Source organism: Vipera berus (genome assembly GCF_964194415.1).
Source record: "Vipera berus genome assembly, chromosome: 7".
NCBI classification, from domain to species: Eukaryota; Metazoa; Chordata; class Lepidosauria; order Squamata; family Viperidae; genus Vipera; species Vipera berus.
In genome coordinates, this window is record NC_138209.1 from 76475330 (window position 1) to 76503022 (window position 27693).

Consider the following 27693-nt stretch of genomic DNA (forward strand, 5'->3'; position numbering starts at 1 on the left):
TTAGGGAAGGGTGTTTAAGCACCGCTATGTGGCTCAAGCGTACGCGATCAAAGGGACGCATGTTTTGAAGTCATACACTCTTCCCCCTTAGTTGGCACTGTCTTAAAATTCTGCATTTCTGACTCATTTGGTTTGCATGAGTAGCCATCAAACTGAGGCTAAAATTAAGCTACAGAATTCCCCCCCCCCCCACTCCCCGGGTCAGACATACAAGCTTAATTTTTTTTCCCCCAACAAAATGACAAAACAATGTAAATGTTTCTATTTCTTCTCTCTTTGGAAGAGGAAGCTGCAAGATTAAGCGTTGCCTCCGTTTGTTCAGATAACTATGAATCCTGGTTTATTATCACCGGCACGTTACGTTACTGCGTATTTGTTTCTCACTTAGTGAGACAAGAATCGTTTCTCTGAAAATCCCCAGAGCCAAAAAGAAAGTGGAAACAATTTGTTCATTTACCTTGAGTTTGTCGTGTGAAGTATATGGTGCTTCAGGGGCATAAATTCGAAATATGTCAGCCAAACAACAAGCTACAAGGAGACGGACATCTTTATTGGGGTTCCTGAGGAAGAATTCGGACGCAAGGTGCAAAGCTAAAGGGAGATATTGTTGTTTTTCATCTTCTGAATCCTGGTCCATATCCATAAACGTTTTCACTACCATCTAGGAATCAACCAAACAACAGAAACATTTCATATTTTCATTCAAATTGTCACATATATATGGCAATATATATATATAATGAGTTGAAAACAACGATTCGGCAAAGACAATGTCTTTCAAGATTTTTTTTTTTAATGGCTACATAATTATTTGACTCAACGTCTAACATGGGTGTTGCATCTTCAATACGTTTTCCAGACGCGGCAACCAATATGAAAATGGAAATGTATATAAGATGGGGAAAATACTCTTTAACAGAATAAGACTGTCCCTAAAAAGCTGCTGTGGAAAACAAAGGCCCCAAAAAAGAAAGATGCGAATCCTGGGTGGTTATATATTTTTTTTGACCCAGCAACGTTCTCACGTTGCCCAGCCAGATTTTAATACAGGTACTCCTCAATTTACAGCTACCATTGAGCCCAATATTTCTACCGCTAAGTGAAAGATTTGTTAAGTGCATTTTGCCCCATTTTACCACGTTTCCTCCCACGGGTGTTCAGGAAATCGCTGCACGTGTTCAGTTAGTAAGTGAATCTGGCTTCCTCCATTGACTTTGCTCGCCAGAAGGTCGCAAAAGGGGATTGCGTGACCCTAGGACACCGTGACCGTCATAAATATGAAGCAGTTGCCAAGCGGCTGAATATTCATCAGCTGACCGTGGGGACGCAGCAAGAGACGTAAGGGTGAAAAATGGTCCTGAGTTGCTTTTTGCCGGTGGCCGTTGCAACTTTGAATGGTTACTATGACATGATAGCAGTCTCTTCCGGGATCTCAGGGGCTGCCCCAAAGAAGAGGGAGTCAAGCCATTCTCCAAAGCTCCTGAGGAAGAACCACCAACCACCCCTTTCCTTTCATTCGTTTTGGTTCCAACTGCCACTCCGTTGATGAAAATAGAATTCTTTATCGGCCAAAAAAAGCCAACACAGCGCTAGGCTCCATTAACGAAATCAAAATCACGTGAAGAGTTAATACCGCTTTATATTGCCTTGATGTGGCCGCACTTGGAATACGGCATCCAGTTTTGGTCCCCGCGATGTAAAAAAAAGAGGTTGAGACTCTAGAAAGAGTGCAGAGAAGAGCAACCAAGATGATCGGGGGACTGGAGGCTAAAACATGTAAGGAACGGTTGCTGGAATTGGGGATGTCTAGTTTAATGAAGAGAAGGACGAAAGGGGAACATGATAGCAGCCTTCCAGTATCTCAGGGGCTGCCCCAAAGAAGAGGGAGTCAAGCTATCATCCAAAGCCCCTGAAGGCAGGACAAGAAGCAACAGATGGAAACTAATCAAGGAGAGAAGCAACCTGGAACTAAGGAGAAATTTCCTGACGGTGAAAACAATTAACCAGTGGAACCACCTGCCTCCAGAAGCTGTGGATGCTCCCAACACTGGAAGTTTTGAAGAAGAGCCTGGACAGCCATTTGTCTGAAATGGTATAGGGTTTCCTGCCTGAGCAGGGGGTTGGGCTAGATGACCTCCAAGGTCCCTTCCAATTATTTCTCCTCCTCCTCCTCCTCCTCCTCCTCCTCCTCCTCCTATTATTTATTATTTATTATTATTATTATTATTATTATTATTATTATTATTATTATTATTATTATTATTATTATTATTATTATTATTATTACCACCACCACCATTGTAATGTCCATTGATCAGGGACATGTGTCTTTTTACCATTCAACATCAGGAGCTAAAAAGCAAGAACAATTCAGCCATCTGGGCACAGGGTTGAAAAGACTAGTTCCCAAGAACATATTTAGACTAGAAGTACACAGAAAAATCCGGCAGCCCCGTGTAAGTTGCGGCAAAAGTAAAGCCTACCTATGTAACTGCAGTCCCCACAGAGAAGGCAGCGATAAAGACTTTTATTGTATTTTCTGAAATTACTTCTAAAGAAGAGATTTCAGGGTCTTCACCATATCATCTGGGCAGACTAAAAGATGTTTTTCTTCTCCTTTAATATATTCTTAGTCACTGGGCAGAATGATTAAACCGATCTCCTGATTATACAGCTAGAGGCTTGGATGTTACAGGAACAAAGCACTTCCTTACCCTGTAACTCCATTCAAACCCACTAAATCCTGTTTCTTACCGTTAAACGTGCTGGGTCCCAAACAGGTTCTTCAAGAACATCATAGGAAAACTTGATGCTTTTTTTTTTACTTTGTCACTAACTATTGGTTCATTCAATCTCAGACATAAAGCCTGAGACACCGCTGCATTTCACAACTGTCCAGGTGTCATTTCTCCTTTCTTGGGTTTGCGCCAGGGGTGTCAAACTGCCGGCCCGTGGGCCGGACGCATCGCGCGGAAGACGCGCCTACCCAAAAGAGTCACGTGACGTCACGGGTTTGACACGTCTGGTTTAAATAGTGCTCCACCACCACACCTGCCCTGGCCCATGAACCATCCGCCTTTTCTCTCCAAAAAGCCAACAGCCTTGCTCCCGTCTCCGTTTCTCACACGCCCCGACGCATTATTTCTCAAGACTTTGCCTTTGTTGCCAGGGTCTTTCTGCAAGTCGGATTTGGTCATCGCTCCCTCTACGCAACACGTGTTAACTAACCTGTCAACTGATCCTAATGACTCCATTCCTATTGCCCAACTTCTTCTTGTTGTTGTTAGTTGCGAAGTCGTGTCCGACCCATCGCGACCCCATGGACAATGTTCCTCCAGGCCTTCCTGTCCTCTACCATCTTCTGGAGTCCATTTAAGCTCACGCCTCCTGCTTCAGGGACTCCATCCAGCCACCTCATTCTCTGTCGTCCCCTTCTTCTCTTGCCCTCAATCTTTCCCAACATGAGGCTCTTCTCCAGTGAGTCCTTCCTCCTCATTAGGTGGCCAAAGTATTTGAGTTTCCGCTTCAGGATCTGGCCTTCTAAAGAGCAGCCAGGGTTGATCTCCTCTAGGACCGACCGGTTTGATCGCCTGGCAGTCCAAGGGACTCGCAGGAGTCTTCTCCAGCACCAGAGTTCAAAGGCCTCAATTCTTTGGCGCTCAGCCTTTCTTATGGTCCAGCTTTCACTGCCATACATTGCAACTGGGAAGACCATAGCCTTGACTATACGCACTTTTGTTGGCAGGCTGATGTCTCTGCTTTTTAGTGTGCTGTCTAGATTTGGCATTGCTTTCCTCCCGAGGAGCAAGCGTCTTTTAATTTCTTGACTATAGTCTCCATCTGCGGTGATCTTGGAGCCGAGGAAAATAAAATCTGTCTCTACCTCCATTTCTTCCCCATCTCTTCCCCAAACGAAGGCTGACCGTTTGTGGTTCCCGCAACCGTCTACACACGCTCTTTTTCCCTTACCCTCCTACCTGCCTCTTCCCTCCCTTCTCGCCCTGCGCTGAGGAAACCACCTCTTGCCCAATTGGCTGTCACCCAGGGGAGTGCAAGAGTTATGGTCTAAATCACTTTGATAAAAATCTACCTTCCAGTTTACTAGTTTTTCTGGTTTCGCCTCATGCTGGTTTCTGGGGCCACGGCAGCAAGTCATCTATTCTGGCCTCACCTCTCTCTCAGCTTCAGCAGCAGGGTGGATTTGATTTCATAATAATAATAATAATAATAATAATAATAATAATAATAATAATAATAATAATAATAATAATAATAATAATAATAATAATAATAATAATAATAATAGTTGGAAGGGACCTTGGGAGGTCATCTAGTCCAGCCCGCAGCTCAGGCAGGAAACCCTATGCCACTTCAGACAAATGGCTGTCCAGTCTCTTTTTAAAAACTTCCAGTGTTGGAGCATCCACCGCTTCTGGAGGCAGGTGGTTCCACTGGTTAATTGTTAATTCTCCTTAGTTCTAGGTTGCTTCTATAATAATAATAATAATAATAATAATAATAATAATAATAATAATAATAATAATAATAATAATAATAATAACAACAACAACAACAACAACAACAACAACAACAACCGCCCTGAGTCCCTCGGGAGAAGGGCGGTATAGAAATCAAATAAAACAAACATAAACATAATAATAATAATAATAATAAGGAGGAGGAGGAGGAGAAGTAGTTGGAAGGGACCTTGGAGCTCATCTAGTCCAACCCCCTGCTCAGGCAGGAAACCCTATACCATTTCAGACAAATGGATGTCCAGTCTCGTCTTAAAAACTTCCAGTGTTGGAGCATCCACCGCTTCTGGAGGCAGGTTGTTCCACTGGTTAATTGTTCTCACTGTCAGAAAATTCCTCCTTAGTTCCAGGTTGTTTCTCTCCTTGGTGAGTTTCCATCCGTTGCTTCTTGTCCTTCCTTCTGATGCTTTGGAGAAGAGCTTGACTCCCTCTTCTTTGGGGCAGCCCCTGAGATACTGGAAGACTGCTATCCTGTCCACCCTGGTCCTTCTCTTCATTAAACTAGACATACCCAATTCTAGCAACCGTTCCCTATATGTTTTAGCCTCCAGTCCCCCAATCATCTTTTAAATCATGTCAATTTAAATCGCGATTTAAATCACTAGTAAAAAAAGGATCGATATCAATCAGCTCGATTTAAATCATAATTTTTAAACAGCAACTGTCGTCTCCGTCCCGCAGCGTCTCCTCTTCTGATCCGCTGTTGACTCACCGACAGTCCCGCACACTTTAATGGGACGGCTGGTGATGCGGCAGTGACACAACAAGGTGAGGGTAGCAAGTGAGTGGACGCCCGCTAACAGGTGCTGCCAGGATGGATCTGAAACAACAGCTGCTCTTTAAATGTACGGACTCATTCTCGCTGGTAGCTAGAATCTTTCATATTATTGTTTGCAAACCAAACAGTAAGCTGTCAGGTTAGTGGAACAGCGACATCAGAACCGATTTTAGGTTAATCGGTTAATCACGCATAGTCGGAGAACTGCTCAAATTCTTTTCTTTTACTAAAACACGTAGAGCCTGGCGCAGATGCATTTTGTCTTCAAACAATCACAGAGTCTGCAGTGTGCATAGATTTGCAGAACAATGGGGGAAAGGAACGAACATTCCTGAACTTTCGTTTCGCGATTTATCTCGCCGGTTACCGTGAAATTGGGCGAGAACGCCTCAATGCAGAGCGTGTTATCTCGTAAATATTGCGGAATGTACAGCCTCCTGCTACATAGCTAAGCTCCATTTCAGGCTGAATAAACTAAATTATTAATAGTATCTTAAATAGAAAACTATATTTCGACAGATTTTTTTTTTACTCCAAAAGCATTTTATTAAAATACGTTTGATTTAAATAATAATAATAATAATAATAATAATAATAATAATAATAATAATAATAATAATAATAATAATTAATAATAATTAATAATAATAATAATAATAATAATAATAATAATAATAATAATAATAATAATAATAATAATAATAATAATAATAATAATAATAATAATAAAAATCATTGGTTATTATCAGGGCTTTTTTTTTCTCATAGAATGCTCAGAACGGAGTTCCGGCACCTTTTTTGGATGGAACCTTGTAGGGTAGGCAAGGTGGGTTGTATGACGTGTGTGAGTTCCGGCACCTTTTTCTTTTACAAAAAAGGCACTGGTTGTTATCCACCCGGTTCACCAGTAGCCATCATAGGATTTTCTCACCATCGAGCGGGCAATCTTTCTCTAACGGAGGTTACTCTTACAGGCCTCTGCACCACCTTGACGTCTAGCCTCAGCTTCTCAAGAAGCTTACAATGCTGTGCATGGGAATCTCCCCAATTTTAACCCCATGCAATAACTTTCTAGAAATTGTCCTTCTCCCCTGGGTCTTTCCCAAATAAAACTGATCGGAAGCGCGACCGATACATCTCTCCGGCTAGGATTGCCCGCCATCGCCACCACGTGCTCGCCGGGGCACCACCAAAGGCCTAACTCTGGGAATAGTCTCAAGTCCCTTCAGTCGGCCCAGTTGTCGTTTTGAAAGGCTGCTGAACCAAAAATAAAATGGCTGTGGAGTCGAGGATTATCTCCGTAGTGCGTCTTAAATACACATAATGGGAGCAGGCTAGCAAGTCAAAGCTACGGATTCTGCTGCCTGCCCTCTTTTCGATCACAGCTCCGTTTTTAAGCGGCGCGATTATCCTTTGCCTAGTACAGTGAGGGCGAACCTTTTAGAGACCGAGTGCCCAAACTGCAACCAAAAACCCACTTATGTATCGTCGGGTGCCGGGTGGGCTTGGCCCATTGGGTGGGTGTGGCCCATTGGGTGGGTGTGGGTGTGGTGGTAAAGGCAGACTGGGTGGGACTAAAAAGTTCAATCCATTGATTCCAACTTGGCGAGACCTTTTTTTTTCCCCCGTGAGAAGTTAAAATTGATTGATTGATTGAATCTTTTTTTTTTGCACATGGCAATGGAGATCTAAAGCAAAAAGGTTTTATAAAACCCAGCTGAAGGCCTAGGACTGGGACGACGGCGCGCGTGCCCGCAGAGAGCACTCTGCGTGCCACCTCTGGCACACGTGCCATTGGTTCGCCAGCACGGTCCTAGTACATTAATAAATGGAGTCCTAGTACATTAATAAATGGGGGACGAAGACTATACAGAAGTCAGGCACGGGACAGGTAAGGCAATTATGCGCAAACAAGATTTGAATGTTAGTTTCAACGGACAATGCCTGATCTCAAAACCTGATGGAAGTACTTGGATGATCCAGTTGAAGGATAATGCTTAGGGCTGGCAGGTAAGTAGGTAGGCAGGTAAGTAAATAAGTAAATAATTAAATTTAAAGGATACAGATACCGTGCACATCTGCCTTCCCCTTCCTAGTTCACGCAAAAATGGAAAGACCTTTCGCCAACTGGAAATATTATTTGCCGATCCACGTTGCTTATCTGAAGGTATTCTCCCCCCCCCGCCTTTTGGCGCAGCTTTAACGCTTACGCTAGTGAAAGGTTACTGTGCTAAAATCGAGCCGCAGGAAGCAACCAAATATTCTTTCATAACTGATTAAATGGGTGCATGTGGAAACTGTGTTATTAGCATACTGCTCAGCTGTTTCTCAATTTACAGCTCAGGAAGTAAGTGTGTTCTTATCAAACACTTCTCGGTAAAAAAAAACAAAAAACGCTCTTTCCTACCGGGACTGAACAAACCACCATCAAATAATACTGGTGGTCACGTGGCATTGTTCTGGAAAGCTCAATTCACCACACAAAAATATACTCCCCAAGCTTATTCGTTTTAATTAGGCTTTAAAATAACTTCTGCTGACAACAAGGGAGGTTATTTTAACACCTGACTGCTGCCCTTTCAAACCAGTGATCTCGTAAATGCTACCCAGTTAATCTTAAGAGCTTTAAAATAACCTTGCTAAAAACAATGGAGGCTGCTTAAAAGGCCAGGAAAGGCAGAAGACTTATCCATTAAATGATAATACCTTTTCTTCCCCCCACACACACACCCCAAGGATGTGGGGGCACAGCAGATCTTGAAAAAATGAGAAATCCTTTAAAAGAGCTTGCAAGAAAGCTGGAAAATTTCTGGTGTGTGTGTGTGTGTGTGTGTGTGTGTGTGTGTGTGAGAGAGAGAGAGAGAGAGAGAGAGAGAGAGAGAGAGAGAGAGAGAGAGAGAGAGATTCTCAACTTACAGCTGCAATTGGGACTGGAAAATTCATTGTCAAGCGGTGTGGTTGTTATGCAAGACATCATACGATGACAATTTGCAACCTTCCCTACTGGATTTCCCATTAACCATGTTTGTCGAAAGTTGGCTGGGAAGGTTGCAAATGATGATCACGTGACCCTGGGACACTGCAACGGTCGTAAGCACAAGTGGGTGGAAGTCACTTTTTTCACCATTGTCATAACTCCGAATAGACGCTAAAGTAACACTTCTAAGTCGAGGAATATATTTGTATTAGATTAGATAACCTTTACTCTCATTTTTTTTTTACCGTGGGCACAATGGCACACGTTAAAAATGAAATTTAGTTGCGTGCTGTCAAAGTGTACCCAGACATAACGCACATTTAAACATGCTATATACAACAGGGGTCTCCAAACTGGACAGCTTTAAGGCTTGTGGACTTCAACTCCCAGCCATGCTGGCTGAGGAATTCTGGGAGTTGAAGTCCACAAGTCTTAAAGCTGCCAAATTCGAAGATCCCTGATATACAACATATGTACAGAGCACGGGTAGGCAACCTTGGCTTTTTGATGACTCGTGGACTTCAACTCCCAGAAACCCTGAGCCAGCCACGCTGAGGGGAAAGGGGGAGAGGTTTCCAAGCTGAGCCATGCCGGCTCAGGAATTCTGGGAGTTGAAGTCCACGAGTCATGAAGGGGCCAAAGTTTTCCCCATGCTGGCCCAGGAATTCTGGGAGTTGAAGTCCACCAATCATGAAGGGGCCATAGTTTTCCCCCATGCTGGCTCAGGAATTCTGGGAGTTGAGGTCCACCAGTCATAAAAGAGCCGAGGATGCCTACCTCTGGCCTATACACTAAACCAGGGGTCTTCAAACCTGGCCCTTTTATGACTGGTGGACTTCCAACTCCCAGAATTCCTGAGGCAGCATGGGGGAATGTGGACTTCAACTCCCAGAATTCCTGAGCCAGCCATGCTGAGGGGAAAGGGAGAGGTTTCCAAGCTGGGGCATGCTGGCTCAGGAATTCTGGGAGTTGAAGTCCACCAGTCATGAAGGGGCCATAGTTCCCCCATGCTGGCTCAGGAATTCTGGGAGGTGAAGTCCACCAGTCATAAAAGAGCCAAGGTTGCCTACCCCTGGTATAGACCTACACCCTTACATATAAGTAACATATTATTCACTGTCCATCTTGAATACATAACGGAAGGAGGAAGCTTGGGAATTTATTTATTTCATTTATTTATTTATTTATTTATTTATTTTATTTTATTCAATTTATATACCGCCCTTTTTCCTAAGGACTCAGGGCGGTTTACAGGGCAAAATTAAAACAGTACAATATAAAAGTTAAAATAAAATTAAATTAATAGCCCCAAAAGACTTAAATTTAAAATTTAAAACCTTAAAACCCCTCAGTCCAGGCCAGCTAACTCAAATAGCCAGGTTTTTAGGTCCTCGTGAAACGAATGAAGGTCGGGGGCGATCCGGAGTTCCACAGGCAGTTGATTCCTTAGGGCAGGCGCGCCCACCGAGAACGCTCTTCCCCCTGGGGATCGCCCGCCGGCACTCCCTGACCAGCGGGACCCTGAGGAGACCCTCTCTGTGGGAGCGCACAGGACGATGGGAAGTTGATGCTGGCAGCAGGTCCTCCCTAAGGTAATCCGGACCCAAGCCATTTAGGGCTTTATAGGTCATCACCAGCACCTTGAATCTCACCCGGAGGGCAACTGGAAGCCAATGCAGCTCGCGGAGAAGAGGCGTTACACTGGAGTATCGGGAGGCTCCCATCACAACTCGCGCGGCTGCGTTCTGCACCAGCTGAAGCCTCCGGGTGGTCCTCAAGGGCACAAGGTTAATACTGTATGGCACAAGACTGTGGCTGAACCTGGATGCTCTGCTTCGGATGCCACGGAGCCTCCTCTTCCTGGCAGGCATGAATGAATTATTTAGGGAAAGAAGATAACGTCAGCCTGAATCGCTAAAACACGAATGCCGAACTTGGGCAAACTTTTCAAATGCACCGGTGGTTTATTTAGGGAATGAGGATGGGATTTCAAGAATCAGCTGCGCTCCATCTCTTTCATACCTGGCTAGCAAGGATGCTGTGAAACAAAAAACTCTGCCCTGGACAGGTTGTGCTTTTTTTTGGGGGGGGGGGAGAGAGAGAGTTCCTTCACTGATCCATTTTGGTCTCAGAACAAAGCTAAAAAAGCTGGGCAAGGAACGAAGAAAAATCTATTTTGCTTTTGTTTTCTAGAGTTAAGATCACGAGCTGAATCTATTAAGCTTTTTTTTTTTTTTAAAAAAAATGGAATATTGGTTTTTCAACTACAATATATGAGATATACCCATGGATTTTCCTATGTGATCCATTATTGTTGAAGTAATCTTGCTGGGGTTTTGTTTTTGTTTTTTTTTAAAAAATAAAACATTGTTTGTATTTATGAAGTGAACGAACTGAATAATAATTCAGCTACTGTTTCAGTAAGGCAGTTCAAAATAATCTACCACCAAAACATCAGCAAACATGCCAGGAACCACATTTATGATTAGATTTGTCAGCATACACAATTATTGTTAATAAGAAAGATAAAGAAACTCGTTTGTTCCTTCTAAACCTATAGAAAATAAGAAAACCCAATGTACTTTCAGGTGTTGTTGTCAGGCAATACAAACTTTGCAGACAAGAAATAAATCTTTATGAAAACTTGTCAGGACAAAGCAATTATATTACAAAACTGGATGCCCTCACGATCTAGAAAATTTATCCGGCAGGACAGACATTAATGCAGCTTCACACTCTCTTCTTAAAATAGCTATTCCTTTTTTTCTTTTGCAGACCGTTGTCACCTCAATGAATGGAGATCGTAAGCAATTAAATACTTAATGATAAAGAAATGCCATGGAAACATTTAGCTGGTTGAGTGCGCTGCTTTGCAACTGACTTAAATTCACTCTTATTAAATGTATTAAAATGATTCCAAAAGCAAATTTAAGAGGTAAGGTTAGGGAACTTGGTAGGAACTAAGAGTACCACAGCTATACGGCTATTTTATTTTATTTTTGAGTTCTATCTCTGGTCAAAATGTGTAGATTGTTTTGCCTGCTAATTTTACCACACGTTTAAACTTTTAAGGCACATTAACATTATCAGAAGAGCATCAAAGCCCTGGGACTATATTTCTTCCCATTTCAGAACTGCAACATCCAGTATCCCAAATTATCGGCCATTGTGGACCTTGTGTGGACCACGGCTCAACATCTGGAAAGCCGCAAATTCGCTATCCTATGTAGTGCAACTGAAATCATCCCCAAAATGCTTTTTCACGAGAACCGAAGAAGCTTCTGGGATGAGAAGCGAAATGCTAAGCTTGTAAGCCGCCCTGAGTCTTCGGAGAAGGGCGGGATATAAATGGAATTAAAAATAAAAAAAATAAATGTCTTCAAACAAAAAAACAAAAAATGTCCAATTGCCTCCTGAAAAAAGCACCTTTGGGATAGCTATGACCTGGGTGACGGAGACTCCCCACAGGCAACTGAAACCAATAGATTATTTAGCTACTGTAGGTCTAATTCAACTTTATTTCAGTGTGTCTTACTCCGCAGCTAACTTTGCATGCCATATTTAACAGTGCCACCTTGGTATCTGAAGATTGCAACGAAGTCAGTGATAAAAAAGGGCTCAATTAATTTCTGCTGATCGGCTGCTTTAACAGTCATCCTGATGCAGAAACAAAGATGAAGCCATGAAGTGAAAAACAGGCTTGCTACAGGAATTAGTCACTAATTCAGCCTCAATCCTTGGACCACATAGAGTGGATTAATCAGAGGCATAGAAGAACAGCAGATGGATGCAATAGATCATCTTATTATCCCACTGTTATAGCAGTGGGCTAATGCCTCCTTAAGTAACACCAGCTGCCTGCCATTAGTGCAGGTTCGAGTCCCACCAGGCTCAAGGTTGACTCAGCCTTCCATCCTTCCGAGGTAGGTAAAATGAGGACCCAGATTGTTGGGGGCAATAAGCTGACTTTGTAATAATGCCGCTTGGGGAGTGTATGAAAGCCCTAATAAGCAGGCATATACATAGAATGAAGGCTACTGCTAAGCTTGTAAGCCGCCCTGAGTCTTCGGAGAAGGGCGGGATATAAATGGAATTAAAAAATAAAATAAATTTAAACGTGATCTATTCAATGTAATATATTCTCAAAAAGGAAAAGAGTCAAGACAGCTTCTGACCAAACCAGAAATATGTGTGTGTGTGCGCGCACACACACACACACCCCTCCTGACACTTTCCCTGATTGCCAGGAGACCTTCACGATGATAATGGCGTTGCTATTAATTAGTGCGATGCTTACGACAAGAAAAGTGCTGATGAAATACTTGCGTTTCCAATCCACCTCAACAACTCTTAACCAATTAGTCCACAGGAGGTCATGGTATTGATTTACAAAATCCACTGAGGTCCAGGGCAGCTAGATACGATTAAGGCTAGTGATCTACCTACAATCAGTATCAAAAGATTACCAACACAACACACCCAATGCTTCTAAGTGAGACTGCTCCAAACCAAAAATTGGAATAGTTATCGGCAATCGTCAAAATGCAGCCCATATGCAATAGCCTGTAAAATGTGGTTTAAAGCAGTGGTTCTCAACCTGTGGTCTGAGGACCGTGGCGGGTGGGGGTGTGGGTGTGATGTCACACAGGGGGTCCACGAAGGCTTGAAGAAATGTGATGATTTAAATCCTGAGTTAAGTCCTGGTGGCCCGTGGCTACAAAAAGTATTTAAAGGGGGTCCAGGGTGAAGAAAAGATTGAGAACCACAGGCTTGAAGTAAAACGTGGTTCATAAACAGTAATTAATGTACAATATGAGATTTTTACACTCTGAAGAGTCAGTTGGACGGGCAGCATTAGGTTGTAAATACAATACAACTCTTAGTATCTCTGGAAACAATTGCACCAGTTAGAAAGCTATGAAATATAACATCTAAATAATAAAAAAGTGGTCCCTTTTCTCGTGCCAAGTTGACTTTATGGGGGAAACTGAACTTTAGAAATTGGAAAAAAGAGAGCAACGTGAAAAAAACTAGAATGGAAGCGCGGATACTGAGTTTGGACCAACCGATTGCTGGTAAAGATGAATTTTTAACATAGGCTGGGTTGAGAGATAAATATCATTTATCGGATGTCACCCATTTGCAATATTTACATCTATAACACTTGTTAATAACATTGTAAGAACCATTAGCATTTTGAGCTTCCGAGACACAGGAGCTACTAGAATAACTTGTTAAATCCTTTAAAACTATATCTATCTATCTATCATCTATCTATCTATACCGTATTTTCCGGCGTATAAGACGACTTTTTAACCCATGAAAATCATCTCAAAAGTTGGGGGGTCGTCTTATACGCCCAGTTGTCTTATACGGCGGAAAATCAGCAAGCCCGGGAAGGCACGCCCTCCCCTCTCACTGTGGAGGAAGCAGGGCAGGCTGGCGTCTGGCGGGAGTTTACAAGGACTCCTTAGGAGCCGGGGAGCAATGCTGCCTCAAGAGGGAAGAGCGTCGGGCGGGAGCCAGCAGGGCAGTCCTGCACACGCGCGCACTCCCCGGCTGCTAAGGAGTGCTCCTTAACAGCCGGGGAGCGCGCGCGTGCGCAGGACTGCCCTGCCGGCTCCCGCCAGACGCCAGCCTGCCCTGCTTCCTCCACAGTGAAAGGGGAGGGCGTGCCTTCCCGGGCTCGCTGATTTTCCGGCGTATAAGACGAAAAATCTTGAAAATCATCTCAAAAGTTGGGGGGGTCGTCTTATACGCCCAGTCGTCTTATACGCCGGAAAATACGGTAGATATAGATAGATAGATAGATAGATAGATAGATACAGATATATAGAGATATATAGATAGATATAGATAGGAACATGCTATGCTACCAACTTGTACCTATGTTAAGTGTAGTATTTTCAAAATTGCCCACAGAAGGTTCTGGATCTGTGACCTCTGGGTTCTGGACATTTTTATCTTTCACAACGCTTTCTCCTCCTTCATCAACACCATTTGTTTAGAAGTAATTTTTCTTTCTTTCTTCGGTTCCATTCTTTTGTCATATTACCTCGGGCGTGTACAGATAGTCCTCGACTTAGCGCAGTTCGCTTAGTGACCGTGCAAAATTACAATGGCGCTGAAAAAAGTGACTTTTGACCATTTTCCACCCGTATGACCTTTTCAGCATCCCTACGATCGTGGTGATCAAAGTTCAGATGCTTGGCATCGGATTCGTATTTGTGACCGTCGCTGCGTCCCGGGGTGACGCGATGCGCTTTTTTGCGGCCTTCTGACAAGCAAAGTCAATGGGGGAAGCCGGGTTCGCTTAATGACCGGGTTGCCGATTTATCAACTGCAGGGGTCCACTTAACAACCCCGAGGCAAGAAAGCTCGTACGAAGGATGGGGCAAAATTCACTTAACAAATGTCTCACTTAACGACAGAAATTTTAGGCTCGCTTTTGGTCATTAAGTCACGGGCTAGCTGTATTTCTCATTTGTTGAGCTTAGCTTAGCTCCCCTTTATTGTATTTTTAAATTTGCCATTCATTTAATTCTTCAGTTTATTTCCCTTGCTGCAACTGTTTCTCATCAACAAAGGCAATAGCTTGCATTATGCTAAATTTAAGCTCAACTCCTGTTTATTGCCCCTGGCCTTTTTAAAACCTTCAGACCTTGGGCCAAATATCCTTAGGCCCTCAGAAATATTTATCATTTCTTTTCCGTCGCGATCTGAAGACACTCTTATTTGAACAAGCCGGCCTGGCGTGATGGGGGATGGGTTGAGTTTTATGGTCATTTTTAATATTTGTTTTTAGTCGGGCATATGTTTAATTTCTTTTTAACTTTTGTATTTTTGTATTTTTTATATATTTGCCCTGTTCACCGCCCTGAGTCCCTCGGGAGAAGGGCGGTATATAAATAAAATAATAATAATAATAATAATAATAATAATAATTATTATTATTATTATTATTATTATTATTATTATTATTATTATTTATTATTATTATTATTATTATTATTATTATTATTATTATTATTATTATTATTATTATTATTTAGTATTCTGAAGGGTTTGAAGGCTAGAGTAGACATTGTGAAATCGCAATGAGGACTACCTGTATTCCAGGCTGGTAAGATTTTTCATTAATTTGACATCTGATGTATACTTCAAACTTACGTCCAATAACATCACTAGTTTTATCATTCGGGGGGGGGGAATGGCATTTCTTTTAAATTTACGACACACAGAGAAAGTATGCTTCTAACAGCTAAATAATCATAATCCTATTCTAATGCTGAAAAGGTTCAACATACTTTATAGGGGGCCAAGGAGGAAGATGTGATTGCTTATATAAGATTTGCCCTTGAGTCCTCTACACACAACAGGTGTTAATTCCAGTGCATTAAAGCACCAGTTCTTCTGAACATTTGTTTTCATGTGCCAGAAATTTATTTATTTATTTATTTATTTATTAATGGGACTTCTATCCCGCCCTATCTCCCGAAGGACTCAGGGCGGCTAACAACAATAACATATAACAGAAATTAAGATAAAATTAAATTGCTGTGCTCTTTCAAACACGGGAGATGACAGGAGGGTTTGATGAAGGAGGAAAAGGCAGAAGCAACAACAAAAAAGGAAGAAAAACGTGCAATACAATTGTAATAAACGAACGCATTCACACAAAGCGGTTTCTCTTAATTCTACAAACAGAATTAATCTCCTTAATTTAGTTTATTCTACTTCTCAGATTTCAACGCTGCTGGACTCCAGAAGACGATTGGGGGGTGGGGTGGGGGGGGTGGCTTACAAATTTAAAATAATACATGAAATTAAAAAGAAACATTGAAGTTGCCAGAGAGAGGAAAATGTAGGAAATGGCTTCAGTTGCAAACCGTTTGGTTCAATGTCCTGAGTTTCTAGCCAAGCCCTGGCCTACTAACTAGGACAGGGGTCTTCAAACTTGGCCCTTTTATGACTTGTGGACTTCAACTCCCAGAATTCCTCAGCCAGCCATGCTGGCTGAGGAATTCTGGGAGTTGAAGTCCACAAGTCATAAAAAGGCTAAGTTTGAAGACCCCTGAACTAGGACATATAGTGCCAGCAAAACAGATGCAATCTTCCTCGTTCGCTTAGCACATCTTCGGTGAAGCCTTTCTCAAAAAGTCAATCTTAAGACAAAAGTGGCGGAACAATTTTGTAATAAAAAAGTACAAGTACTCCTTGATGTACAACCTCAATTATGTCTGTTCTAAGTCTTTGCTGTCCTGAAGCCAAGCCAGAACTGATTTTACCACCATTTTTTACCATGGTCAGGTAAATCGCCAGGATGATTGGAAGCAAACCGGCAGCCGTTTAAGCAAATGCCGCAAACTTAACTCTCCCGAATAGGCATTATTTTCCTCAGCCCCTATCCACCTCTATATCTGAGTTCCAGACACGCCACTTAAATTAGGGTTCTACCGGTGTGTGACCCACAAAAAAGCTGGCAAGTCACCATCGTGTAACCGCCGGCTGCCGCAACTGGTCGTAAAAGCAAGCGCTACATGGCCCAGCACCCAAATTGCAACCAGGTGACCGTAGGGGAGGGTGCAACAGTCAGAAGGGCCAAGGCTGGACTTTTCCAGCAACGTCATTAACTTGGAACGGGTTGCTAAATGAATGGTTGTAAACTGAGGACTGACTTGTAAAGAAAAGACAGGAAGGATTTATGACTTCACAGGTGTTCTTGAGGTCAGCCCACCCCACCCCGGAGACGACACAGCAAAGTCCAACTGCGTGTTCCATCCTTTCGTTGGTTTACGCCGATGCGCAGATTCTTGCCAAACTCAACCTATTAGACCGGGGTGGGGGGGTGGGTAGGCAACCTGGGCTCTTTGATGACTCGCGGACTTCGACTCCCAGAATTCCTCAGCCAGCCACGCTGAGGGGAAAGGGAGAGGTTTCCAAGCTGAGCCAGGCCGGCTCAGGGATTCTGGGAGTTGAAGTCCGCGAGTCATGAAGGGGCCAAGGTGACCTACGCCTGTATTAAGAGGCATCCTAAGAGATTCCGGGGCATGGCTATCCTAAACCTTCTTCCCCCATCCAGCCAGGGACTGCACAGCCTCTTCATCTTGAGTTTTTCCCTTGGGAAAGCCAAAAGAATCCCCCCCCTCTGCTTTTCCGCATGCACTCGACACGACCCCTCAGGATTGGAGGAAGCCGCAGGGGGAGATAAGGAACACGTTTCCACTTATTCCCTGCCTTCTGCAAAGCACCAGTCAACCTCAAATGTCTGCTGAAATAATTCTAAGGCTATTGCTGTTCGTGATCATAGCGCAGGGGGGGGGTTGTCTTCAAACTTGGCCCCTTTTGATGACGGGTGGACTTCAGCTCCCAGAATTCCTCAGCCAGGCACGTGTGCCTGGCTGAGGAATTCTGGGAGCTGAAGTCCACCCGTCATCAAAAGGGGCCAAGTTTGAAGACCCCTGTCGTAGCGATCGGGTTCCGACACCACGCTAAACTATGGCACAAGCTATGTAAAAAAAAAACCCCAAAACAGTAGGCAAAATCAAACAAGCCGCATAATGGCTTAGCAGAAAAAAATGAAAGCCCGTCACTTTTTCAACAGCGGGAGGCAAGAGCATCAAGCAGCCCAGAATAAGAGGGCTGGAGAAGAAGCAAGAGATCACATTATACGGAACAGGTTGTGTGCAAAACCAGAGGCAGCTACACACTCCTGGCTCAACAAATGATCTGCCCTCTTTCACTAAAGCAAGACGCCCAAGGACATCGTTCCTAATTCAACTGGAAAGCGGTAATTTCCCCCAAACGAAAGCCGGGATCGCCACGCCACACACGTTTCAGAAAGCGATAAAAGAGTTTTTCCAGCTAACGTGTTGGCTTGTGGACACCGCTCAAAGCTTCAGGAAAAATTTCGACCTTCTGTAACAGTGAGTTGGCTGGGTTCAATCGTAGCCCGCTTGGCCGTCGTTCAAAACAGAGATACCTGCATTCGAACAATATGCTAAGCAGAACCCAAAGGAACTACGTTACGATGTAGCACACTATGCTCACTTTATCACAATAAAAATGTCTATTTAGCTACAAACCATCCTGAGGGCCTATAAAGCACTGCTACTCTAATATCTAAGGCAGGGGTAGGCAACCTCGGCTCTTTTATGACTCGTGGACTTCAACTCCCAGAATTCCTGAGTCAGCATGGCTCAGCTTGGAAACCTCTCCCTTCCCCCCCCCCGCAGCATGGCTGGCTCAGGAATTCTGGGAGTTGAAGTCCACCAGTCATAAGAGGCGAGGTTGCCTACCCCTGATCTAAGGGTTCCACTAATTTCCCAAACAAATTACATTCTGCTAATGAAAACAAGGTTTTTGCACATTGGACTAATCGAATGTGCTCAGACAAGTTACAAATGGTTATCATTTAACAATCAATACAATGCATTTTAGGGTATGACTGGTTTTACCCCGTTTACTAATCCAAAACCAAATAATCCCTGCTGAATTCCAACAAGATCTATGCAGCTGACAGCCAAAGATCTTGAAATAGTATATTTTGGCATCCCGTACACCGACTGCGTAAAGCCGAATAATCCAGCAACATTATTCCAATAAATGCACATTGCACCACGAAGTCTGTGAAACGTTTGTTCTGGTTAAGTAATAATATGTCCACAAAAGTGCTGATTCTTCCAACTGTTCCTTCTGAAATAAGAGGGCGTGATTTGAAAAAAAGAAAAAAAGAAATGAGAATGCAAGCTTCCAATCCCACTGTCCCAATTTTTTTTTTCTTGAGCATTTTAAGGAAAGATGCCCTATATGGCAACAGCTTCTTTTCTGAAAACAAAACACAATTTTTCCCCCCACCCCAGCGGTTTCTAACTAAAATCGTCACCTCCATTTGGGCAGAGCAGATGGGATAGCCATTTCATCTCTGCCCTAACCTACTTTTTTTTCCCCAACCTGTCCGTAAAAAAAAAGGCTCAAATGAGGAAGCTCCTTTGATGGCATGTCACGCTGAACCCAAAACGAATCACCTTTTGCACTACAGGCTAGGCTAAAAGTCTAATCTGTGGTTCCAGTATGCAGTGCGAATCCAACCACTCACTGCTTGCAGAGCACTTTGCGTCTCAAAGTACATTCCAAGAGGCTGCTGTGTTACATACTACTCTGGGTAAATTATCCAAGTTCTTCCCTGCCACTTTGGAGTAAATGGCTTCATCTCCACTTCGGCTCTTCTATCTCTGTCTCTCACGTTCACTTCCTATCCCCCCCCCTGTGCTCAGATTAACCTAATTCCTACAGAAGAGGAAAAACACGTTTCTCCTTTTGGCAAAACAACAACAGCAACAAAACAAACAAGGAACAATAAGCATATACTGGAAATTCATGAATAGTTGAGGACAGGTATATCATCACTTATTACTTTCTAATAAGCACTATTAGACCTAAGCATTGTATTTGTATTTAGTGTTGCACAGTTGTGCAATTTCATAAAAAGGCAGGTTTAAGGTGCGCAGAGCAGACACAGTGCCTGTTGGAAACATTTTGCGATTGAAATCCAGACTGCTAAGGAGCCAGAATAAAATGTACAGAAAAATGGTTTTGAGAATCAAAATGATACTAGAGAATGAACTGGCTTGTACAAATTTAAGAGAACGACTCTGGGGTCAAACACAACGACCAGTCCCTGCAATACATTGGAATATTTATTTCTTTCCTACATTTATTACTTTTATAAATGACTCAAGGCGGCAAACATATTCGACACACTTTCCTACTACTACTATTTTCCCCACAACCACTCCATGAGATGAGTTGGGTTGAGAGAAAGTGACTGGTCTGAACAGACCCAGATGGCTTTCATGGCTAAGGTGGGACTAGAACGCACAGTCACCTAGTGATTAGCCCAGTCACCCGGCTGACTTTCATGCCTAAGGCAAGACTAGAACTCACCATCTCCTAGTAAGTGGCTCAAAGTCACTCAGCCAGATTTCTTGCCTAAGGCGGAACTAGAACTTTCAGTCTCCTGGTGGTTGGACCAGTCATCTTGCTGAATTTCATGCCTAGGGTGGGACTAAAACTCACAGTCGCCTGGTTTCTAGCATAGCACCTTAACTGCCACACTGAGCTAAATAAATAGTCTACATATTAAGAAATGGCTTACAAACAGTGGTTGCAATCACCCTAAGGCAAATTCAGACAGAGTGTATGATTGGCCCTCAAGGTCATCCAGCTGGCTTTCATACCTAAGGCGGCACTAGAATTCAGTCACCTGGTGATTGGGCCAAAGTCACCCACCCATCTTTCATGCCTAAGGCGGCACCAGAACTCAGTCACCTGGTGATTGGCCCAAAATCAGCCTGCCGGTTTCCATGCCTAAGGTGGCACTAGAATTCAGTCACCTGGTGATTGGGCCAAAATCAGTCTGCCGGTTTTCATGCCTAAAGCAGCACTAGAACTCAGTCGCCTGGTGATTGGCCCAAAATCACCCAGCCAGTTTTTATGCCTAAGGCGCCACTAGAACTCAGTCGCCTGGGGATTGTCCCCAAATCCCCCAGCTGGCTTCCGTGCCTAAGGCGGCACTAGAATTCAGTCGCCTGGCGATTGGCCCCAAATCACCCAGCCAGTTTCTATGCCTAAGGCACCACTAGAACTCAGTCGCCTGGGGATTCTCCCCAAATCCCCCAGCCGGCTTTCACGCCTAAGGCGGCACTAGAATTCAGTCGCCTGGCGATTGGCCCCAAATCACCCAGCCAGTTTTTATGCCTAAGGCGCCACTAGAACTCAGTCGCCTGGGGATTGTCCCCAAATCCCCCAGCTGGCTTTCGTGCCTAAGGCGGCACTAGAATTCAGTCGCCTGGCGATTGGCCCCAAATCACCCAGCCAGTTTTTATGCCTAAGGCGCCACTAGAACTCAGTCGCCTGGGGATTGTCTCCAAATCCCCCAGCCGGCTTTCATGCCTAAGGCGGCACTACAACTCACTGTCTCCCGGCGACAGGCCCAAAGTCACCCCACCCCTCCTAAGCCGAACTATAACTCCCAGCCACCCGGTGCAACTCTATGGGAAGCCGGGCCAACCCAAGAGGGGAGGAAAAAAAACAAACCCTAAGGCCGAGGCCCTGCCTACCTTCAAGCGTTTGACCACTTCGTCGTTGGTGATCTTATCCGTGATCTCCTTCACTCCAGGCGGGTAGAAGATGATCTTGCCGTCGGGGGGAGGCTTGGCTTGGGCGGACGGGAAGTCCATCCTGGCGCTGCCGCCGAGAAAGTTTCCTTCTCCGCAGGCGTCTACCGGCCTCTGCCGGCGGCAAAACAAAAGTTCAGACTTTCCCCGGCCGTTTTTTTTTTCCCCCTTCCTTCCCCCATTTCGAAGCCTCGAGTGGAAACAAGGCCCACCCCGGTCCCCGACGGCGACCTTGGCCCGGGCCCGCCGTCCGCCTTCACCCTCCCCGCGGCCGGGCCGAGCCCCGCGGCCCGCCGGGCAGCGCCTTCCTTCCCCCCGACCCGAGCCCCTCCGGGCGTCGCTTCCACCAGCAGGGCCTGCCTCGGGCGGAGCGGAGGGGAAGGAGGAGCCCTCCGGCCCGCCGCGGGGTCCGAGGGAAGAGTCCCGCCGCCGGGAGGCGCCTCCCGCCGCCAGCGAGCGGCCAGGCGAGGCCTAGAGGTTAGGCCGCAAAACGAGCCCCAAGCCCGGAGTCAGGGTGGGGGAGGCTCCCCTCACAGGCCGCTCGGCGGCCCCCCGGCCCGCTCCCCCGGCAACTTTTACCTCAGGACTTCCCCTCAGGCGACGCCCGGCTGCGGCCAAGTTGTCGGTCGCCCCTGCCCGCACCGGCCAGCGCCAGAAGCCTCCGCCGCCGCCGCCGCCAAACAAGAAAACCCCCCGCGCCCGGCCCGGCCCGGCCCGCCTTTTTACCTCATGCAGCTCCGGGAGGTGCAGCATCGAGCAGGCGGTGGCGGAAAGCGGCGATGGTCGGGGGGAATCTGCGGCGCTTCTGGGGCTGCCACGATGCCCGGCCTGCTTTCCCCCCACCGCGCTCTTGCCGCCTCAGTCAGGCCCGGCGGCTGTCGGGGACGGCTGGGCCGAGTGTGCGCCTGGCGCTGGGCCTGGCCGCGGGGAGACAGTGCCGCTCCTCGGCCGGCCGGGGAAGAACAGCCCAGGAGGAGAAGAGAGGAGAGGCCGCCGCCGCCGCTCGGCGCTCCTCTCTCCCGCGGCCGCCCTGCCTTCTTCTTCTTCCACGCAGGCGGGGAGCGAGCAGGCCCGCCCTCCTGGCGGCCGGCCCAGCCGGATGGGGCCTTCCCTCGCTCGGGCCCGCGGGGAGGCCGGGAGGCGTCGGCGGCTGGAGTAGGCCGCATCTTCTGAGGGGGGAATGTCTGAGGCCCAGGCCTGCTTCGCTTGCTTCCCCCGAAGGACGGAGAGGTTGGCCGGCCGTGGGACCTGCCGAAGGGAGACTCCGGGATTTTGTCGGGTGTGTTTGTGTGGTGTGTGGGGTTTTTTTTTTTCTCCTTCAAAAGCCACCCCCTCCTCTTTCGAGGCCCTTACTCCTGAGTAAACCTCTTTTAAGGTGTCCCCAAGGTAATGGCGGCTGAAGCAGGAAGAAAAAAAGACTAAAAAGAGTGGTTCTTGCAATTAAAAAAAAGACACTTTGCAGGAACCACTCTTTTTAGTCTTTTTTTCTTCCTGCTTCAGCCGCCATTACCTTGGGGACACCTTAAAAGAGGTTTACTCAGGAGTAAGGGCCTCGAAAGAGGAGGGGGTGGCTTTTGAAGGAGAAAAAAAAAACCCCACACACCACACAAAGCTGGGATAGGGGGGTGGGGGAAATGTTGTCTTGGGACTTATGATGAGGTCTTTCCAATATTTCAGATGTTTTATTAAATTTATACGTCATCCATCTTAATTCACGATTCGTCTTAATTCATCTAATTCTCACAGTGCTGTCTAATGTCATGTATGTAGTATGGCTGCAGTCTTATTATGTATATTTACCCATGTATTATGGCTGCAGTGTTGTTATTATTATTATAAAACTTATTCGTTAAACATGAACCTCAGTCCACTGAACATTCAAATTAACTGGCACTAATGGTTAACACGGGTTGCCATCATCATCATCATCATCATCATCATATTATTATTATTATTATTATTATTATTATTATTATTATTATTTATTTATTTATAAAACGTATTCATTAAACATGAACCTCAGTCCACTGAACATTCAAATTGACTGGCACTAATGGTTGACACGGGTTGCTGCCAGCATCATCATCATCATCATCATCATCATATTATTATTATTATTATTATTATTATTTATAAAACGTATTCATTAAACATGAACCTCAGTCCACTGAACATTCAAATTAACTGGCACTAATGGTTGACACGGGTTGCTGCCATCATCATCATCATCATCTTATTATTATTATTATTATTATTTATTTATTTATTTATTTATAAAACGTATTCATTAAACATGAACCTCAGTCCACTGAACATTCAAATTGACTGGCACTAATGGTTGACACGGGTTGCTGCCAGCATCATCAGCATCAGCATATTATTATTATTATTATTATTTATAAAACGTATTCATTAAACATGAACCTCAGTCCACTGAACATTCAAATTGACTGGCACTAATGGTTGACACGGGTTGCTGCCAGCATCCTATTATTTATTATTATTATTATTATTATTATTATTATTATTATTATTATTATTATTATTATTATTATTTTATTATTATTATTATTCCATGTTGTATGGGTAAGCAAAACTGTAGTCACTGCCTGGGGCTTTGAGATCCAGATGACATCTAGCCATTTCATATTAATATATTTCACTTAATGTGTCTAATATTAATGTCCACTGCTAGCTGTATTATTATTGGTAGCTTGGAAGTGGCTGAGAGTTTTACAATTCTCAAAGAGTATCTGAGGTGTATGAAATCTTAAAAACAGATCCCAGAAAGGATAAGTAGGAAAGACTGATTTAGATTTCAGTGGCTTCAGTTTGAATTGTCTGGGATACAAATAAATGTAGCTTTGAACGTACTTCAAGGAAGGAAAGCTGGTTTGGCATTTGGGATCTGAAAAACAGGTTTAGCCGGAGTTATCAGCAAGCCCTTCTTCTCATACCAATCCTTTCCAATTCCTAAGTGCTTTGGATTTCATTTTAGTGAAAAGCAATAGAAATGCAAATGCATACCTATGTACAACTTATGAAAGCAACTGTGCTTTTTTTCCAGGATCAGAAAGCAACCGATACAGTTGCTATCATGAGTTGCAAACAGGTATTGCAGTTACACCCGTGTTTTTATTAACAACAGAATTGCAGATATTTTACTAATTTCAAAATAATCTCAAGGGAATCTAACGTATGTATATTTGTTTAGTGCAGTCCTGCCTTATGATTACAAAGCTGGAATTGTCCTTTAACGGTAACGGTGCTTAATTTAAAAGGATTTCCTGTTAAATCAGGCATGTCAAACTGCCGGTCCATGGGCCGGATGCGTCAGGCCAAAACCGTGCCCACCCCATTGCCGGCAATGGGGGAAAAGTCCCCATACGCGAGCTTGACATGCCTGTGTCAAGTGATTGGTACAATTTGAGGTTTAGCATAGACGTTGACTCCCTAAAATTTAACCTGAAGAGTCATTTTACACCAGTTTTGCAGCAGAGTCATATCAATTCTTCACTGTTTCCATTTTCTGCCTTAGTTTAAACTGCAGGTCACAAAAAAAATGGGGCTAAATTTGAACTGCGGTCCACACTACTATTAATCTGTCCAGGTTCTGCAATCTGCTTCAGAAGCCCGGCTGCCTTGGAGTCAACTCAATGAATAAATTCAAAAGGAAGAAAAAGTGGAAGGAAGTCATGCTGGGATAACCTTTATTAGACATAAGAACATGGAGAAGTTTAAAAAATAAAACATTGTATGAATTAGTGATAGAAGAAGGGATCGTTTGGAAGGAAAGAAAAGCGAGAGGAATAATTTATTTATTAAATGTTTATTAAATGTCTGGCATTTCACGGATACAGCCACTCTGGGTGGTTTACAAGTGGACCTCGACTTACAACAGTTCATTTATTTATTTATTATTTATTATTTTAGTGTTGATCATAGTTACAATGCCACTGAAGAAACTGACTTATGATCTTTTTTCACACTTACATCTGTTGCATGGTCATGTGATCAAAATTTGCACGCTGATTTCACACATTAGAATAAGATGGTTGATAAGATCGAATATTGTATAATTGTATATAAATGATATGTACATAAAATGTATATATGTGTATAAAATACAAAAATGATGTAGACAAGAAGGCATGTCAGACCGTTAACACTTTGTCCAAAGTTTTAAATAATAAAATTTGAAGAAAAACATTTGCACACTTGGCAACTGACTCATATTTATGACGGTTGCAGTGTCCCTGGGGGGGGTGTCACATGATCCTCTTTTGCGACCTTCAGACAAGCAAAGTCAATGGGAAACCAGGTTCACTTAACAACCGTGTTACTAAACAACTGCAGTGATTTGCTTAACAACTGTGGCAAGAAAGGTGGTAAAATGGGGCAGAATTCACTTAACATGTTTCACTTAGCAACAGAAATGTTGGGCTCATTCGTGCTTGTAAGTTGAGGACCATCTGTACAATAGAAAAACTAGAAGTAACATTAAGCTATTAAAACAATAATACGGATTGGCAATAGATTAAGCCATCTTTCTTTTGCCCCTTATGTTTAATGTCTTTGCTTGCCTTCACTAACTCTGTGTAAGGTTGCTCTTCCCAAAATGAAATAAATGTGATGAACAGATACACTAGAAATCTGGTACATTATATATGCACTCCTGATTTATTCCCTCAGTATCAGGACCATTATATCTATAACCAATTAGTGCATTTCTTTAAAAAACATTCTGGGTTCTTTTAACAGTCTAGAACTGGACAGGTAAACCTTTTCTTGACCCCAAGGGAATATTTTAATTATTATTTTTTTACACCTCTGGTGGCAGCCCGGGGCATCCTTGAATCATCACCCAGAAGCAAGTCTGAAAATATCCGGCTTTTAATTCCTTCACTTTGCGATCAAACTTTGGCGGCACAATCCGAATCATCCCTTTGCTGCAGAAAAGGAGCTGAAAAATGCAGGCAACTTATGGGAATGGTGCAGTGACTGTGGCGTTTGCACTGGCACCACGGTCCTGCAAATTCATTGGGGGACTTTGACTTTGGGATAGTCCTCTCTCTCTCACCCCCAAGCTCCCCACATAATTGCTGTTTTGCAAAAAAAAAAAACAGAGAGGAAGGTCCTATCCACCTTCTCCAAACTTGGAAGCCAAAGTGGGGCATCGATCTAACCAAATCTTTTTGGACGTGCAACTGAGGACTATTACAAATCCAGAGCTCCCTGATTTGGGTCCTCGGTGCTCTCTGAGCTTGGTTGCTTTCTTGCAGACGTTTCATAACCCAAACTAGGTAACATCATCAGCGCTAGTAAGCATTGGGGTTTGCTCTTGGTTTATGTTATAAACTATATGTTATAACATAAACTGAGAGCAAACTCCACTCCTTACTAGTACAATGTAAATTGAGGGCAAACCCCACTCCTTACTACAACCGATGACGTTACCTACTTGGTAATGAAACGTCTGCAAGAAAGCAACCAAGCTCAGAGACCATGAAAAGACCCCACACTTCTCCTCCTCCTCCTCCTCGCCCCAAACCCCCATTCCCTTCAAACACTGATGCTGTTGCCTAGGTAATGTCTGCAGCAAAACCACCAAGCTCAGAGACCATCAAGGATCCCCCACAGTCTTTCTCCCTTCTAGCACTGATGATGTTTCCCAGTTGGGTAATGAGACGTCTGCAAGGGAACAACCAAGCTTAGAGACCATCAAAGGACCCCACAGTCATCGTTCTCCTCCTCCTCCTCCCTGCAAACTTCCACTCCCTTCTAGCACTGATGAAGTTCCCTAGTTGGGTAATGACACGTCCACAAGGGAACAACCAAACTCAGAGACTATCAAGGACCCCACAGTCATTTTCCTCCTCCTCTCTGCAAACTTCCACTCCCTTCTAGCACTGATGATGTTTCCCAGTTGGGTAATGAGACGTCTGCAAGGGAACAACCAAACTTAGAGACCATCAAAGGACCCCACAGCCATCGTTCTCCTCCTCCTCCTCCTCCCTGCAAACTTCCACTCCCTTCTAGCACTGACTGATGAAGTTCCCTAGTTGGGCCATGAGACGTCTATCAGGAAACGGCCAAGCTCAGAGACCATCAAGGACCCCACAGTCTTTCTTCCTTCTAGCACTGATGATGTTTCCCAGTTGGGTAATGAGACGTCTGCAAGGGAACAACCAAACTCAGAGACCATCAAAGGACCCCACAGTCATT

At 44.2% G+C, this 27693-nt stretch overlaps 1 protein-coding gene across 5 annotated transcripts in view; it reads right to left on the reverse strand.

The window, feature by feature from the left end:
* PDS5A (PDS5 cohesin associated factor A) overlaps positions 1–22429 on the reverse strand; it is a 63901-nt gene extending 41472 nt beyond the window's left edge. For all 5 annotated transcript variants that reach the window (XR_014027113.1, XR_014027114.1, XM_081332741.1 and 2 more), the window contains exons 1-3: positions 22195–22429; positions 21412–21582; positions 458–661 (exon numbers count right to left, since the gene is read on the reverse strand). Coding sequence is in view for 3 of the 5 variants with exons in the window: in XM_081332741.1 (XP_081188867.1) it covers positions 458–661; positions 21412–21582; positions 22195–22221 (402 nt within the window). In the remaining 2 variants the exon portion in view is untranslated. The remainder of the gene's footprint in view (positions 1–457; positions 662–21411; positions 21583–22194) is intronic.
* Between the last annotated feature and the right edge of the window lie 5264 nt (positions 22430–27693).